Source organism: Rhipicephalus microplus, chromosome 4 (genome assembly GCF_043290135.1).
Source record: "Rhipicephalus microplus isolate Deutch F79 chromosome 4, USDA_Rmic, whole genome shotgun sequence".
Taxonomy (NCBI): domain Eukaryota; kingdom Metazoa; phylum Arthropoda; class Arachnida; order Ixodida; family Ixodidae; genus Rhipicephalus; species Rhipicephalus microplus.
Window position 1 is genome coordinate 107,722,457 of NC_134703.1, and position 17,963 is coordinate 107,740,419.

Here is a 17,963-nt window from a genome sequence, read left to right on the forward strand (position 1 = left end):
GAACCCAGCCGATACAAACCCCGATGACCCATAATAATACTTGTCGTGGTTTAAGGCCCCGAAGCCAGGATATTATTAAAGAGGCCTCAGTGAAATCCTCCGGAAATTTCGACCATCCGGGGTTTCCCCACGCGCACACGACCTCAGTAATTTGGCCTACACAGAATCCCCACAACCGGGATTCGATCCTACGACCTTGTGACCGGCTTTCGGCACCATAACCAATAGGCCAACGCGGCGGGCATGGGGTCCCAGTGTGCGGATAGTTATTAGCACAAGCCCGTGAACGCCTAGAGTTTTGTGACCGCCACATTCGGGAATCAACAGCTTGGGCTCCTGAGTAGAATTCATTAACTCGTTTGGTAATGAACGAGCAGCATGGCGATACGACGAATGGAAATGTGTAACGATATACGCGCGGTTCATATTTCTAACTGTGAACAATATTTGATGGTATTTTACATCCTACAATCACGATACGATTAAGAGAGACGCTCTTTTCAACTATTCGAGTGCGCTGTTCTCTTTTTTTTTTTCATAATATATACTGCTAACGATATGCTCGATTGCTGCTAATGTGCGCCTAAACCATGGCAGCCGACAAGCCTGTACATTAAGCTAACCATAGAGAGCCCATGCGAGTCCCGCTGAAAGATTTGACTATTCGTGTACTGTTGCTTGTGCGCCATGCAGCCAACGAACAGCCTTATCAGTTGCTCTGGGTGCGAGAGCTTTACCACGGTGGATGAATTTTCACGTTTGCTATTGAAATTAACAGCACATATCACACAGTAAATGCGTTGATTTTGCACTATCAATTTATGAATGATGAAAGACGGATTCGTAGTGGGTTTTATCTTATTTTATTTTTTTATCATTTTGAATGATGGCACAAGGAGATGATAGTCTCAGTTCAATTCACTATTAGTATCCAGCTTTTATAGAGAGAGGAGCAAAACGGGTCAAAATATTAAGAGCTTAAAGTTTTTAAAAATGGTAAAACCATGTCAAAAGAGAGAACCGAACTGGGTAAACAGAAGAGCCGTGCATTTAACCCATGCAGTGACAACCACCTCGTTCCCATATTTGCCGCAAAAATGAACCACTGTACTGATGGGCGTTTAGATTCCAATGCTGCAGTTGATAAGGCGGCTGTATTCATTCGTATACTAATGGCCAATAAAAAGCACAATAACGTTCGTGCGATTCGTCGAAAGTGGCGCCATGAGATGTGATAAGACGACAACGTGTTGCGACCGCTAGTCCATGAACAGAAACAGCAGAGGCGCGGACACGCAAACACTGATGAATAGTGTTTCAGCAGCACCGAACCAAAGGCGAGTTTTCAGAGTCGTCCACGCAAGCGTTGCGAGCCGTCAAAGTCGGCGAAACAAAACGCTAGCAACGCGAACCACAGTCCCTGTCTTCACAGCTGCCGGAATCGGTCAAGTCAATGACTTCCATCCTGGTCTGCTTGCGGGACCACCCGACTTGCTCGCCGGACGAGGATCCCGGAGGTGGCGCAAAGCCACGAGCGGTAGGCGAAGCAGGCGTCGATGAAGCCGTAGCGCCATCGTCCCTCTGCGACGCCGATGACGGAGTCCAGGAGCCGTCCTCGTGGAATACGACGGCGTCGCAGTCACCGGGCACGTTCGCCAAGATCTGCTCGAACAGCTCGTCAACGACCAAACACGACAATGGAGCCCGCAAACCGCACACGGGACACGTCCACGTGGGCCTCTGTTCGTTGGTCTGCAGGTAGTTGTACCCGTCGAAGCAGTCCAGGTGCCTGCACGACCGTGCGCGACACGGCACCTTGATCCGGGACTGGCTCAGGGGGCACGTGAGCGAAACGTGGAACCTGATTATCGTCACGTCGTCGCCCATAGTTTCTCGGCGCTTAACTTTAATTTTAACCATAACTCTCGTCAGAGCCGCGCTCAGCTTTTCAAGCCCGCTCAGGACGGTCGCCACCTTGAGCTTCTTGACCAAGAAGAGACCGACGACGTAGTCTCGGCTGCTTACGGGCTTCCAGGTTAAGCACACCTCGTTCATCGTGCAAGGGCGCAGGGAACAGGAGGAGATGATGTTAATGGGCAGGTACACTTTTCCGGTCAGTCCGCCGGATACCTTGCAAGGAATAGGTGCTGGCAGTGCCAAAGATTCACCGTTGACCTTCACGGCCAGATTAAATGGGTACATGTCATCCTGTTCGCTGTTCGTGTCGAGCAAACAGAAGCGAAGGTGCACTCGCACACTGCACTCTCGGTTCGATCTCGCGTCATCCGTCAACGACGAGCGAATCACATCCACGTGCTGTGGCTTCCATTTGAAAAAAATACGCTCACGCTGCAAGTCCTTGCTCCCGTAATCCACTAAAAGCATCGGCGGAACGAGTGTGGCCAGGACGTCGAAGAATGGCTCCTTCTTGAAATACTGGAGCGGGGATTCCGGAGACTGAGTACAAGACATCCTGGTCGTTTCCAGCCCGTGATTCTTGGTGTACGAAGATACTTCAAACTACTAATCGTAACGGTCGGCCAAGCGGCCAGGGCCACACCATCGTTGTCATCGTCTTCGCGCGGCGGCACACGGGCCGATCGAGTGAAGCAGTGGAACACCAGCACTAGTGTAATTGTTGTTGTTGTTGTTTTCCTGTGCAAATGGCTCGTACCCAAAGAAGGGGATTGGCCGATTATAAGGTGAATTTGCCCTAAACTTTCAGCATAGCGTCATTCCTACAAAATGTTTTTGTAACTTAATTTTGATTTGAAATACCGATATCAAGTTTGCAGAAAAAAAAAGGAAGAAAAATAGTGAGACAGCAACTAGTGTCGATTATCGACTTTTTATGTCGCGTGCGCATTAAGGGGACGGACAAATAAAATAGCGAGGAGAGCTATGTGACGAGGGTGTATTGTCCTATCTAGGATTGTCGTATGCGCATGACATCAAAATTTCCGGAGCCCCCCACTACGGCGTCTCTCATAATCATACGGTGTTTTTGGGACGTTAAACCCCACAAATCAATCAATGCGCATGAAATACCTATTTTGCGCACGTTGCTATCACTAAATACGGTTAGTATGGCTTGCCTGCCCCTCTAGGGCAAATTGGAAAGTATACATGCCTCTGGTACTCATGATGAGCCCACTATACGACTTGAAGCTTGCAGCCATAAATCACTGGGCCAAAGTATATATGTTCACACAGTATATCAACAGGTGTACCATTCGCTTAAACACAATTACTTGCACTCCGGTCCTTTCGCAGCAAGATCTTTCTGCTACCTGCGTAATCGCGTAAATACCCCCCCCCCCCCCCCCACAAGAATCCGTTATAAGTTTCATGTTGCCTCAAGCAAAAAAAGCGTCAAACCAGTAGAATAACAATAATATCTAGGGTGTTACGTCGCAGAACCACGCTTTCGTTATGAGAGAAGTCAAAGGAAAATGCCCCGGAAATTTAGGCCAGCTGGTGTACATTCACGTGCACTGACATCGTACAGTACACGAGTCTCTGTAGCCTTTCGCCTCCGTCAAAATGCGACCGCTGCAGCCAGAACCGAACAAGGCACTTTCGGTTCAACGGACAAGCATGCCACTGCTCCACCGCGGCGGGGAGGCCTGCGGAGGATGTGGTCCACGGGCACGCTGCCAGACGATGGGGGGAGAATCCACAACACTTTATGTTTGTTCATGCGTGCGTTTGTATGTGTATATACACAACCTAAACTTTGGGGAAGATACAAACCTCCGTATTGGCTTCTCCAGTAGAGCTCCACACACTCTTCCTTTACAACGAGTTCAACTACTGAGTTTTTTTTTTGTGTGTGTGTGTTAGCCTTCCGAGGCGTTTTTTTTTTTATTTTACTGCAGCTGGTATGCATCCATCATGCCTATAGACGACAGCGAGCAACGCGCATGATCTCAGGAGGCCTTTTCGTAGAGTCAGCGAGAAGGCAGCCGCGAAACACGAGCAAGACGAAGCGCGAGCCTCAAACCGACAATCCTGGTCGCTTCTTTACTTTCAAACCTGGTCTCCCGCGAGCAGCGTCTTCTCGGGTCCGACAGCCACTCCGTTTTTGCACTGCCGCGAAAGAAAGAATTGCAAGCGAGCCGCCGTGCTTCGCTTTCGACGCATCGCGAAACAAGCAGGGCGCTCAATGTGGGCCGAAGCCACGCGCGAATGAGACGCCACGTGCGTGCGCCAGTATACGCGCTTGGTGTGCGGGAACGCTACGACACAGTCGGCTCGAGTCGGCCCAAAGTACGGTCGTCCAGTTTGCTAGCAAGCCTGGCCCAGCCACCTTCTATAGCTACCATTCAGTCGGCGTGATTGACTTGCCTGACCCGCTTCACGGCATGTGCGCAGACCCGGGGTGCTATTCTGGACATTGTCGAATTCCGCCATGTTGTCATATTCCGCCATTGATCGATGCTAATTGGCCAAGTGAGCTGCTACGACCTCTCTGATTGGCTTAAAATGCCGCCATTACGAAATTTGACAATAATGCAGATTCAGACAATTGTCCATAGTAGTATCCCCGGTTCAGTTGGTTGACCTCACTTATGCCTCGACCCGCTCCCTCTTCAGTCGTTGGCCGAAGAGCAAGCAGCTGACGTACCACGGAATACGTATACTAAACGGAAATTCACTAGTCGAGCGCTTTTCGCTGGCCATTTTGAAATATACGCCTGGGCTCCCGTCGTATGCGCGGAAAACCGTGACCACAATGACCTCTTTCATGACAAGGCTACATCGCGATGTACCGTTGAGCCAAAACGTTCGGGGTGACATTTCTAAGATTGAGACAATGTTTATGCAACATACCATCAACATGGCGTTAACATTTCTGAATGCAGAGTTGACTTCCAGGCAATGTGTGCAGGGAATATGCGCGTAATTAATACAGAGCATTTCGCCTAATACACACAGGAACTATATCAAAACTGCCACAACCCCTGACCAGAGAAAAGGCTGTCATGTGGTGGGGAAGAATACACAAATAAATATCGTCCATACGTGCCTTCATCAACACGAAGCAGGCTTCCAAGTTGTGGTGAGATGACCGGCTGCACTGCAGGGAAGCATCACGGAGTGGAAACGCATTCTGTGTTTCATAGCGGGCAACCTATACATGTGCGGTCACTGGCTGGTGGTCTTGCATGTAACGCTCGGTGAGCGTTATATAACGTGAATATCTGCGCAAGAACAGTTAGTGGTACAACGATAGTGTAAAGAAAACGTACGCGCGACTGCACATTGCCCTGTTGAGCAAAATGTTGAGATTTGCGTCTGACCGAACCAAATTATAGGTCACAAACTATACAGTTTAGGAGACAGCCGTTACAATAAGTCAGCTCAAAACTACCATCCTATTGGGTATGTAGTGGATATGCATTTGTACATAGATGCTGAAACAGAATCGCGAGTTGGGCAAGTTGGTGGATGTCCATCGTAGAATATTTTACAGCGATACTACCTATCATAAACAAGACATGAATCATGTTGTGTCGTAACACATGTGCACATACGCACAGTTTTGATGAGTCATTGTTTCCTATATACGTCTTTCCTTCTTCATATCAATTTCAGTTGTGAGTTCAGGGCTGTGGCCATCTCTGTCCGTTTCTAACCCGTTGAGCTGTAAGATGTTTCACGATGCGCATACATATTCGTGTCCTTTAGAGATGTGAGTGTCTTCACAAAATAAAACACCGCAAAACTTTATCGAATTTGTAAACCGTCCGCGATCCTTTATACACCGTCCAACACACGAATATCAATTGCATCTACGAAACTGAGCCTCGAGGAGTCACGCGAAGCGATTCGGACCACTTATCTACCGATCACCAGCCTATATAACCACTCACATATATACCTTCAGGAACGAACCTCTATGCTCGTAGCAGCGCGCGCTGTGTCGCCGCCGGGGTCAGTATGGGTTTTCAAACGAAAACACGTTTGCTATCCGCGGCACGCAGGAATTAAAGAGTTCACCGCATCGTTGATTTTGGACGCAAACATACAGCAGCGCCGCTCCATTTTGTTTTGAATCTGGCGAGCATCTTCCTCGCGGCCGCAGTTTTGAAAACACCCGCCTGAAATTGATCGTGTTTACTTGCCTCCTCCGCTGCTATTAGAGGCACAGTACACTCGCGTATCCCACCCTTGCCCCCGCTTTTAATGGCGGCGCTTACGGCGAAGTCTCGTAACCCGCGCGTACCGCATACTAATCACTCGGAGCAGGCAGCGTCCAAGAGGAAGCGTGCTGTACGGGCGCGCGCGGCCGCGTTGAAAGAAACCGGAATCCGGAGCAGCGGCGCTGTGTTCATCGTGGCAGACGTCGAGGCCGGGGCGCAGCCGCTGACGGCGCCAGCTTTGCGTGCTGATTCGCGCCACGCCAGAATGATACGCTCGTGGCACGTAGCGGCCAGCCGTTCACCGTAAATCATGCACGCGGGTGCAGTGCGTGCAGGACGAAAAGGCTGACCTCCGCCGAGTAAGTTCCTGCTGGGAGCGCGGAGAGCAAAGGATAAGAGAGACGGAGTGTATACGAGGCGCGACGGGGTTTCGGGCGCGTTGAAAGCGAGCGAAAGTGCGTTGCGCCCTCAAAAGCGTCAGACGTGTCTGCACGTCTGCGCGCAGAGAGCTGCACGGAGAGATAGATATCTTTGGCTGAAGCAAACCCCAGTCTGGGTCCGCTGGAATGAACTCCTTCTGCCCCAGTAAGTTTCCTGACCGAAGTATCGCATCATTATCACGAACCCAGTCAGACATCTCCTGAATGAACGAATGTAACAAAAGTAAACTGCACTTCTTCTGACTACTTGTCTTTCAGGCTTCATTTGAGGCGCAGTTGAAAATTCGGAAGATCCTTGTGATTCGCACAATGTGGTACAAGGGCATCTTGGCATTCATTGCCGAGATTGTGGGTGCACCCCTCTCTTTGATCAGTGCTCAATATTGGCAAGGCACAGGGACCAGCTTACCCGAGAAATTATCGAAGCCGAAAAAATACACTTGCTAGGAGATAAATGTGTAAGCACATCATCGATTGCTTTATCACAGGCTGAACGTGATCACCTGGCTGGGCTTTGAGGCAATAGAGGACCCGTCACACGTGTTTTGTTACCGATGTGTAGATTAGGCTTGCATTTTACCTTCATGCTCTGTTATCCTTTTTAGCAGTATATAGTCTTGCCACTCTGTGAAATAAAGTTAGTTGGAAGTCAGCGCTCTTTCTGTCTACCCTGTCCTTTTTCCTTTGTTCGCGCGCTGAAACATCTTGCAAATATGACTACGCACCAACTAGCCCAAGCTTCCACTCTTGTCGTTTCAATGAGGGCGATACGTAAAAAAAAAAAACCTGTCTGCACATTAAATAACCTTGTGTGGTCGAAATTAATTACGAGTCCGTCACTACACGACGTGCCTGATAACCACATCGAGTTTTTTTTTTTTTTTTTTTAGAGTGAAACCCCAGCAATCATCATATTATTGGCGATAGCGTTATCGCTCGTGATACAGTTCGCAAACATACATAATGCGCCAAAACATTCGTGCTATAGCATAAAAATGACTTAAAGTGCAGCAATCACAGGCAGATAGTAAGTGGCAGCAATGATTAACCCTCACCGCTGGTATCTGTGGCGCAGCTTGGGTTCGATTCCTCACTCGAACCAAGTTTATTCTTTACGTCAACCAAGTTTTTCTTTTTTCCTTTGCTCATGGACAACGCCGCCGACATCTGCACCGCATTTACTGCGATTCAGATGCTTTAACGTCCTCGCTTTATTACCACGCTGCACTTTTTATTTTATTTTTGTCATCAATATATGCCTTATAGAAAGGTTCGTTTTCATCGTTGCCAGAAGTGTTTATTGTCACGATATATATATGAGGTGGAATCGCCATCCGTGTTTCCATTTCGCGCTTTTTCTCGCGTATCAGGAATGTCTATAGTGGCAAGAGCTGCGCCTTTCGTGCTGTTAAAAGGTAATTTACTAATGCGAGAAAATAATTCGCTTTCCTATACACAGCGCCCTTCAGCACGCGTCACCACACTCGAGAAATATCCTCGGGATGAATAACGTGGTATCCCTGGTTCAGCACCAGCCATCCGTATAGGCCCGCAGGGAGGTTTTCTTCGGAACGTCGGCCTCCTCTGCGGTCTCACAGGAAACGCCAGTATACGGCGCGAGATGACGCAGGCCAGACATTCCCACGGTCTCGCGCACTCCTTCGTTTCCGCGAGTTTAATGACGCTCTCCGCTTTCGTCGAGCGGCTGCCTGGAACACGTCGCGAAGCGCTCGGCCCAATGAGCGTCTAATGGCGAGGGTCGCGGATCAAGCGGACGAGAGAGCGCGTCGTATCCGGCCCTCCGTCTGCACCGTTAACGTACATGGTGGAAAGAAGGGGAGGTGGGGGGGGGGGGCACTCGCATGCATGCACTTACACATAAACAGTCTGGTGATCGTGCATGCACACCTACCCCCCCCCCCCCTCTAAATTTCAGTGGGAGCATCGTAATATAAGTGTATATACAGCCCTATTCTGCTCATTTATACAACAGCGACAAGTCGCGCCTGACGGGAGTGATGGATGCCAGGTTCCGTTGCAGTCTATTTACAGGTTGGTGCCCCGCATTAATGCAAATGCAAAACGCCATGAGACAAAGTCTGCAAGGTCCGCATTGTTTGCAGTGCAAGGTGTATACCAAAAGTATTCTCGGTCATGCACATGCTTCGGTGCGCGAAGCCTATAGAGGGCGCATCATACACGACTGGTTACGTCGCCATGGAGGCAGCAGTGCTATCTGGACCACTGGGCCTAGCTCGTAGCGATGCGATGTGCTACCTCACAGGATACAAGTTGATATCGTATAGCGGTATCAGCAGGTGGGCAGGTTCTCCTCCAGCTGCTCAGTGCAGCTTTTCCGCCTGGCCTCCTCGCAACCTTGTTGCGCAGTAAACAGAATTCAATTCAATAATTCAATTCAACGAAGGATATAAACCATCCTTCTAACCAAGCGCGAAGAACATTAAAAGGCATTCGCACCGGAAAATGCATAGCTGTAAAATACCGGCCTTGCTTCGAGTTTCATTTTAAGAAAGGAAAAAGATAAGGCTATATCAATTTCCTTTTAATCGCTCTCCGTAAACAAGTTCGCAGCAATAACAGCTCTTCACAATCAAGGTGCAACCGCTGCAATCACAGGCTGCAACACAAGTGCCACGATCACCCCTGTTCAATTAGCTCATCAGAAATGACCGATTGATCGATCTACAAGGCGCCGGTTGCTCTATATAGGCGGTCGTTCACTGTAAATTCAGACCTCCTATACTTCGCCTATATGTTGTCTGACCCGCCACGGTGGTGCAGTGGCTAGGGCACTCGGCTGCTGAACCGCAGGTCGCGGGATCGAATCCCGCCCGCAGCGGCCGCATTTTCGATGCAGGCGAAAATTCTGTAGGCCCGTATGCTTAGATGCCGGTGCACGTTCAAAAACCCGAGGTGGTTGAAATTTCCGGGGCCCTCCACTCCGGCGTCTCTCATAGTCGTAATCATATGATGGCTTTGGGACGTTAAATCATTAATTAGACTTGATTGCCGATAAGCCACGGAGGGCTTTGAAGGCAAAGAAAGAAAACACACACGAACCGTGGAACAAGGTTCCTGTTCCGCGGAATATCCTATTTTCGTTCCACAGTCACAGCTGCCCTTACATCCCACTCGCGCATCTCGCAATGTTTGTGTTTTTGTACTATAATCAACTGGGAAAACTATGTCGGCACGACGCACGCTCCTAGCGTCGGTACAGCAGAGGGTAATCGCTATGAAGCCCCTGCTTCGGTAATCAAAGGCGAAAGATACAACGTTCCCATAAATGCGCGCTCTTTGGCTTCTTGTGCGAATTTTCTGAATAACATTTCCCGGCGCATTGGTGCTGCAATTAACGGTCACCGCTGTTCAAAAGAAAGGCACCTACTCTTTCAATAAGTTCATGCATATAGTTTTCATTATAAATATCCTTGCAGTTAAGTGCTACTTATCAGGTGAACTTGTATGCTCCAATGCCAAATGAGTTTAATATAGTCTGTTGACTTGAACTAGAACTATCGATTTCATCCCAGTTTTATTTTTTAACAAATTTCTGATTATTCGAAATGCCGGAAGCAGGTGCTCGTCCGGAAGTGCTTGGAAGAGATGAGCGAGACTGTCACTCGCCGCTCGTGCCACAACAAATTGAGCTAGGTGGCAGCGTCCGCCCATGTCCGCCACAGCCAGGTTTCGCTCAATGAAAGCGAAAGTGTGTTTCTATAGCACCTCACAAGCATCGCGTCGATTCGCTATCAACTGCAGCTTTGCACCGGTATCGATAACGGAGTTTTCGCAATTGGTGTGATTTAACTGTCTCATAAACGATCCCTTGTCCGTGCTGTCGACGTATGCGTAATGGCAGTGAAGAGGATAACAGTCAATATTGTTTCTTTTGCGTATATGCATGCCAATGTTTCTTAGTCTGGCTTGTATCATTGCCTTTCCCTTACGCGTTTCTTCCCCTCCAGCCTCAAGGGTCATCAAGAGGCATCAATTTCAAATACACGGGATTTTATTACCTCGATGCTTCCTTTAAACGCGAAAATTTACCATTGGCGTCAACTTAAGTTATACGGAAAAAAATCAACACGTGATGGCGTCACCACATGACGTCATAGATCTCCAAAACGTTTGACGTCATCATGTACTCACTACGACGTCACTTGCAGCTACGTCTAATGATGTAAGAAACTGTCGCTCGCTCAAAGGTGGACAGATCACGGAGGCCATGCGAAACCGCAATAGGTGCAGAAAGCCTTGTGAGAGCAGGGAGGGCTGGATCAACACAATCGACTCAGAGAAAAAAAAAACAAGTCGTCTTAGGCAAATGCGTAAGAAACGCTGAGTTTTTCTCATCTTTTAATCACCTTAAGATACATCTTACAGTAATTTTTGCCGAGTTGTCATCGTCATACTTTCACATGCAAACGTATGTATTTTAGGCAGTCTCGTGCCATTCGACTTCAAGCCTCTGCACAACCAAAATTACATCGTTCCTCGTATATGTCACTGCTCACCGCCACCTTAAAACTCACAGGCATGCCGCTTTTCGCCAAGCTCTCTATCTCCTTTTCGACCCTTACTCCCAAGGTCCTATAGCAAACCGGTTTTTCTACCAGGTTAACCTCCCCGTGTCTCCCTTTTATCTATTTTTTTATTTATATTTGGCGGAACATGGGAAGGTAGGCTACGTTAGAGCCGGTTATCCCAACATAGTAACAGTAATGTACAATATAACACACAAAAAACAAAATTAAAAATAAAATAAGAGAAAAAATAATCAGAGGCACTATGTACATATATGCTATAGGGCATATAATGCATGAATGAGCACAGTATGCACGGTCATAGTCCAGTTCATATATCGGGATCACATTGCGGATGGAATCTGTACAGATAGCGGCAAGGTACGATATGAACTAAAGACAATTTGATTAGATATGTGTTCATTAAAAAATCGCGGAGGGCGCTCACTGCGCGCCCTTGATTATCCGAATGCGGCCACCGTCCAAGTATGTTTGTAATCGTGAATGGTCGTCTGTCAAGTCGGTTCAAGCGATCCCTCAGTTCAACGCGTTGTTGATCGTATTGCGGACATTCTAAAAGAATGTGCTCCTCTGACGCATCGACATGGTCGCAGTGCGGGCGCGTTCTTCTTTTTATGCGGCACAGAAGGCGAGGCGTGTGTGAAACACCTGATCGTAGACGGTGCAATAGCGTGTCGAATGGTCTATCGATCTTTTGATTAGGTAAAAATCGGAGAGGCGGATCTATTTGATGTAAGGGTGACGACTTTGTATATTCGTCAAACTAAGCATCTTTGCATAATTTGTGGCACAGTTCAGAAAGAACTTTCTTGCTCTCTAAGAAATAAACGGGCGCTGGTGTCGAGTGAACCTTTTTGTGTGCTGCAGTGGCTAATTTGTCAGCAATTTCGTTTCCTATCACTTCTACGTGGCCTGGGATCCCCTGCAAACATATCTTGTGGCCATCCAGATAACCGATGGTGACTGTTTTTAATATATCACATATGATGCTATCATTTAAATGAAAATAAAAATCCTTAATTGTTTGCAGCGCTCCTTTCGAGTCACGAGCAAACGAACCCTGCCACACGATCGTAATCATAATCATCATATATCAATGTCGCTCTTTCTCTCTCGTTGATGAATGTGATACAAGCGGCGGTCCTCGCTGGTACACCAGGAAGCAGGTCCGCCACGATACCATGGTTCACGCTGAAACCAAGAAGGGCACGCTTCTGGCCGGACACGTCAACGGAATCGAGAGACGAGGGGGAGCCAATTAAGGTATACGCTCGATACACGCCTATATCGCGCGTCCTCGCGTGGCGACAATGAGCTGACAGGGGAGGATGAAATGACGAGGAGGCGGACACACGTGCGTCCCTATTGTGCTCCGCGAGCCGCTGTTGCCGCTGCTTACGTATACTAACCTCTACGGCTGCTTATCGGAAGCCTCCCGGTCGTTCCGCCGGCGCCTGAGCATCCGCGAGCTACGCAGGAATCCGCAGCGAGGCGCTGGCGGCACCAAACACCGCGTGTGAACGCCCAGTCCCCGGGTCCAAGCGCTGTCGCGAGCTCGGGATGATCGATCACGAGGTAAATGCACCGCGAGCGATGGCGAAAGGGCTAGAAAGAAAGAAAGAAAGAAAGAAAGAAAGAAAGAAAGAAAGAAAGAAAGAAAGAAAGAAAGAAAGAAAGAAAGAAAGAAAGAAAGAAAGAAAGAAAGAAAGAAAGAAAGAAGGTAGAGACGTCGAGATGAAGGGTGCATGTAGAGCGCCCCTCGGAAGTCGCACTGGCAGTGATAGCGGGGACCATGTGAAGTCTTCCGGAAGCAAGAAGATGTATCCCTTTCTTTCCCGTTCGGAACTTTCTTTCCTTTTTCTTTACTTTTGTCTCACGCTTTCGCGAAAGGGATACCAGCTCCGGGCCTTTGCGGACACGGGCTCCCCGGCTATCGTAACCAGCGCCCAGAAAGTGACCCTGGCAGGAAGAAATTTAATAAAACAAATGAGGAGCAGTTTCCGCGTCGCTAAAACGGCGGTAAGCGATTCGACGCGGGAGCGCATCAGACATGCTATTTTTTTTTCTACTTTCTTTTCTTTCTTTCTTTCTTTCTCATTGCGGAATGTTCCGTCCAAACGTTTTTTTTTTTTTTTCAACAACACGTATGTTGCTGCAGGTAACAATGACGGCCACGCGTGTCACAATGAATCACAACAATAAAAGGCAAAACTTAAATGTAGCTAGGCGAAATGGCGAGTGGCGTTGATAAAAGATGACATTGCCGAACAATGAACGGCTGATCCTCAACAAGCCCGCGATCAAGGGAAGCATTCATTATTGGAAAACAGCGCATACGAACGCTCGTGTGACCAGCGCTCCTTTTATGGCTGTTTGTCTACACTCGTAATTTCGTAGCTCTTCTGCCGTTCTTTGCTATCATTCTTTGGCATATACTGCCCGTGGGATGGCTTTTCTTCCTCGGGGAGCAAGAGTTTCTGCGGCATTGGTCGTGCCCTTTCGTCAAGGTGGAACACGAAAGGATACAACTCATTTTTCGACCGACTTGGTGCTAAGCAGCGCCCGTTGAGTTGTTATAAATGATTTCATTTGTTACAAATTGTGTTTCATTTGGATCTATTGTATCGTTATACCCTTGTATCGTGATATCACATTGAATTTTTGTGTACATGTATGCCACATAATCATGTATATTAGAGCAAATGTCTTCACTGTAACGTAGTGATGTTAGTCGTGAAATATAGATGTGCCGAAGTGTATGTGCCCTGTTACTGGAATGGTATGAAGCTTTGTGTTCTGTATATGCTGTAAATAAACTTTTTCTAAACAGGGATGGCTTTAGGCTCTCCTATAGCAGAGCACTATAAGTACTCTAAATCGTAAACCACTTTTTCTAAATACACTAGATCCCATGGGACGCCGTCTTTAGTTGAGTACCAAGTACTCTAAGTCGTTAACCATTAATTCTAAACACACGCCAAGGTCCATCTCCCGGCACAGCGGTAGCTCGTCGTGAGTTCGTTCACGCGTAATTTTCGTCGCCACGTCCTCATCAAGCCCCCGGGACGGCCTTATGCACTCCTATAGTCGAGTACATCGTACTCTAAATCGTTAACAACTATTACTAAACACACGCATTTTAAATGCGAAGCATTTCTTAGCAAACTTCGGTGACTTTAAGTGCATCTATCTATCTATCTATCTATCTATCTATCTATCTATCTATCTATCTATCTATCTATCTATCTACCTACCTACACACCTACCTACCTGCCTACCTACCTACCTACCTACCTACCTACCTACCTACCTACCTACCTACCTACCTACCTACCTAACTACCTATCTATCTATCTATCTATCTATCTATCTAACTATCTATCTATCTATCTATCTATATATCTAACTATTTATCTATCTATCTATATATCTATATATCTACCTAACTATTTATCTATCTATCTATCTAGCCGCCTACGACTTTTAGCTCTCCTAGCCGTTTCGATTATGGTATCGATACCAAACTTGGTATGGCTTCACATGCCTGTATGAAGAACACTAGTAACTAGTCATAACATGCATGTCTGAATGTCATGATTTACACCTCATGGTCCTGCCGTTCTTGAGGTGGTTTTATTCACGTGGCATGTTGCAAAACTGGTATAGTGTGGCATGATTGCATGGCGAACACAAGCGACAGACCCTAACATGAAAATTATGACATGCGTTTCATGTAACAACAGGACTACGTTCCACGCCCACGATGTGCTCGCGGCCATTTCGCTAGCGTCACATATACCAAATTTAGTATTACGGTACGTGAACGGATCACGAAGGAATGTGACTGGTGCAAACATGACAATCATGAGATGCGTGTCATGTAATAACATGACTACATACCATGCTCATGATGCGCTGGCGGCCGTTTCGCTAGCTTCATTTACACAGAAATCGGTATTACGGGATGTGAATGGATGAAGAAGGTATGATACTGGTGCAAACATGATAAACATGCGATGCGTGTCATGTAACAACATGACTGCATGCTACGCTCATGATGCGCTGGCGGCCGTTTCGCTAGCTTCACTTACACAGAATTCGGTATTACGGGATGTGAATGGATGAAGAAGGTATGATAATGGTGCAAACATGATAAACATGCGATGCGTGTCATGTAACAACATGACTGCATGCTACGCTCATGATGCGCTCGCGGCCGTTTCGCTAGCTTGACATGTACCAAACTCGGTATTACGCGACGCCAATGGATGACGAAGGTATGTGCCTGGTTGAAACATGATAATCATGAGATGCGTGCCGTGTGAGAACATGACTACACGCCACAGTCAAGGCGCCAATACATTTCGACATGACGCGGTGCGCGTGCTCGCCGGCATTCATTTCGTCGCGTCACGCCGGCGTTGCCACGGCAGGCGCTGGTCCTGCCATATACTCGCAGGCGCGCGCCGCGCTGCGTTGCTTTGACGCATGCTCGTTTCTGCGCGTCCAGCGTCCCTCCGTCACGAAAAGAGGGAGACGCAGTGTTGTCTGGGCAACACATCGGCGCGAAATGCAGCATGTCGCATTTCGCGCCGGTTGCCGTCGGGCCGCGCCGACGGACGCTGGTCGCGCCTGGCGTCAGAGCTCGCGTTTTGCTAACGTAGCGTCGCTGCGACCAGCGTGCGCGCGCGTCAACGCTACATTGGAGTATACTGGGCCCTTCATGATGGGCTCGCGACCGTTTTGCTAGCTCCACAAATAGTGAATTTGGTATTACGTGACGTGAATAGATGATCAAGGTACACGAAACATCCAAACATGATAATCATGACACGGAAGTCATGTAGGGCCTTATTTACCTCCACCTCGTAACGTTGTGTTGATTTAAAAAAGACGTATCAACATTTCTCATTCGTGCTTCGCATATCATCGATTCCCACTGCACGTGGGATCTGCCATTTTTTTCTCGATATGCAAAATGCGAAGTGAAAAAAGAAAAAAAAAAGGGGGAGGTGGGAGGGGGCGAAGCAATTCAACGCAGAAAACTCCACTACGGCTACATGTCTTATTTCCGCGACCTTTATTTTGTTTGTTTGCTTGTTTTGAATGAATGAAAGAACGCGACAGGTCCGCTGAATCTCTGTATTTTCACAGTATCCACCTTCTTTTTCTTAACAGTATTTTTCTAGTTTTCTGAACCAGTCACGACTGCACTCGGCTACAGCCATTATTTTGCTTATTTATGTATATAGCTACCCGCACTCAAACATGGTGGAGATGGCTCTGCGGGAGTTGAACCGTGACATCAGTCGTCGCACTTTCGCTTGAAAGCCCGGCGTTGGATTTCCTAACGAAGAAGTTTCACATTACAATTGTATCCTGAAGATATTTATTTCCCCGTTCAACGTATCCACGCGTAAGTTTCACTTCACGTTAAATTGCAAGGAATGATAGGATTGACAAGTCCGCCGCCGAAGCATGTTCTCAACAAACACGATGAACGAGCCCGAGCACCTAGATTTTTCGTACATGTCAGACGAAATAAAAAAACAAAAAAAACATTTCACACGTAGACTCAGCTTGTTCTATTTATGATGAAAGTTAGTGTAAACATGCCCACACATCAGCTGTGTACTGTGGCGTAGCTAACGCTACAAGCCAGCTTATGCTGCTACCTGTCAAACACTCGGAAAAGCGAGCACGGCAGCACGGCATCGATTTGTAACGGCAGGTAGGCCCTCCCATTCAAACAATGAAACGAGACATCTCACTTAGACAAAAATCGTAGAATGGCTCTCCGCTTTATTTTGCAGTCAAAGCCCTCACAACGACGCTGGGACGAGCGATTGGTAACCTGTGCGACAACCGGCGCGCGTATCAACGCACGTTTCCTCATTCTCTCCTCCGGATTTGAAAGGATGCTTCTCCGGGTGAGTCAGTAGAGGGAGACGCCGAACCAATGCCGCTATCCCAGCAACGGCTGTACAGAGTGGTCTCGTTTAAGCCGCAAATAGCTGGGCGTAGTGGTGAATCAAGATTCCTATGCGGGAAGGGGCTAAACGCAACGAAATGGGTCGCCAGACGACGGTTACTAGGCCTATTCGAGGAGCACGGAGCAGTGAGAGTGTGCCGCTCGCCTGTCGAAGCGAAGCCCCGTGCCCGTTTGTTTACAACATTCACAATCGGCACATCTTGTTCTTTCACGCGCGCATTTGAAAAGCAGACGACAGTGGAGAGGAGGAATATTTCCGCAACGTCCAGGAACTGACCTTTAACGGTGCTGAAGACGCCGACGAGCGCGTAGGAGACGGCAAGCACGATCCATCGTAAACCACGTTGCTTCCGATGCTGCCCAGCCATAGCGTTATGCTCCACACACGATCAGATCCGAAGTGAAAACACACTCATAGGAGATGCCCCGAAACTCTCCTCGGGGTCGCGGAGTCTGCGAAGCGAAATTTCGGACCCGCGCACTGTCAGACGATCCTCTTCAGCGGCATCACATCGTCGCTAGGCGAGGCGTGCGTTTGACAAGCCGTACACCACAGACACAAACAACTCGCCCGAGCACTCTCTCCGGCCGAATATGGTGGGTCCATGTTGAATTTTTACAGCGCTGTTATGGCAACCGAGTTGGGGACGCCTTCGCTCTCACGAACCAATGAGAAAAAAGGGCAATGCGTGGCGCGCCACTGGCGGTTTTGTTTAAAACTAGAAAGTGCTTTCGGTTTCGGTTTCCTAGTTCTTGTTTCGATTTCAGAATATTCCGTTCGCCTTTCTGCTTTCAGTATTTCTTTTAATTTAGCTGC

General features: G+C 48.0%; 2 protein-coding genes across 6 annotated transcripts in view; both read right to left on the reverse strand.

Annotated features, from left to right (window-relative positions):
• fra (neogenin protein frazzled) overlaps positions 1 to 17,758 on the reverse strand; it is a 500,782-nt gene extending 483,024 nt beyond the window's left edge. For all 5 annotated transcript variants that reach the window (XM_075893470.1, XM_075893469.1, XM_075893471.1 and 2 more), the window contains exon 1: positions 17,424 to 17,758. In XM_075893470.1, the coding sequence (XP_075749585.1) occupies positions 17,424 to 17,514 (91 nt within the window). In that variant the 5' untranslated portion in view covers positions 17,515 to 17,758. The remainder of the gene's footprint in view (positions 1 to 17,423) is intronic.
• Positions 841 to 2,639, reverse strand: LOC119172808 (E3 SUMO-protein ligase PIAS3). The gene has a single exon (XM_075893465.1). It carries the CDS (start codon positions 2,470 to 2,472, stop codon positions 1,399 to 1,401), a length of 1,074 nt encoding a protein of 357 aa, XP_075749580.1. The 5' UTR covers positions 2,473 to 2,639; the 3' UTR covers positions 841 to 1,398.
• Positions 17,759 to 17,963: the final 205 nt, after the last annotated feature.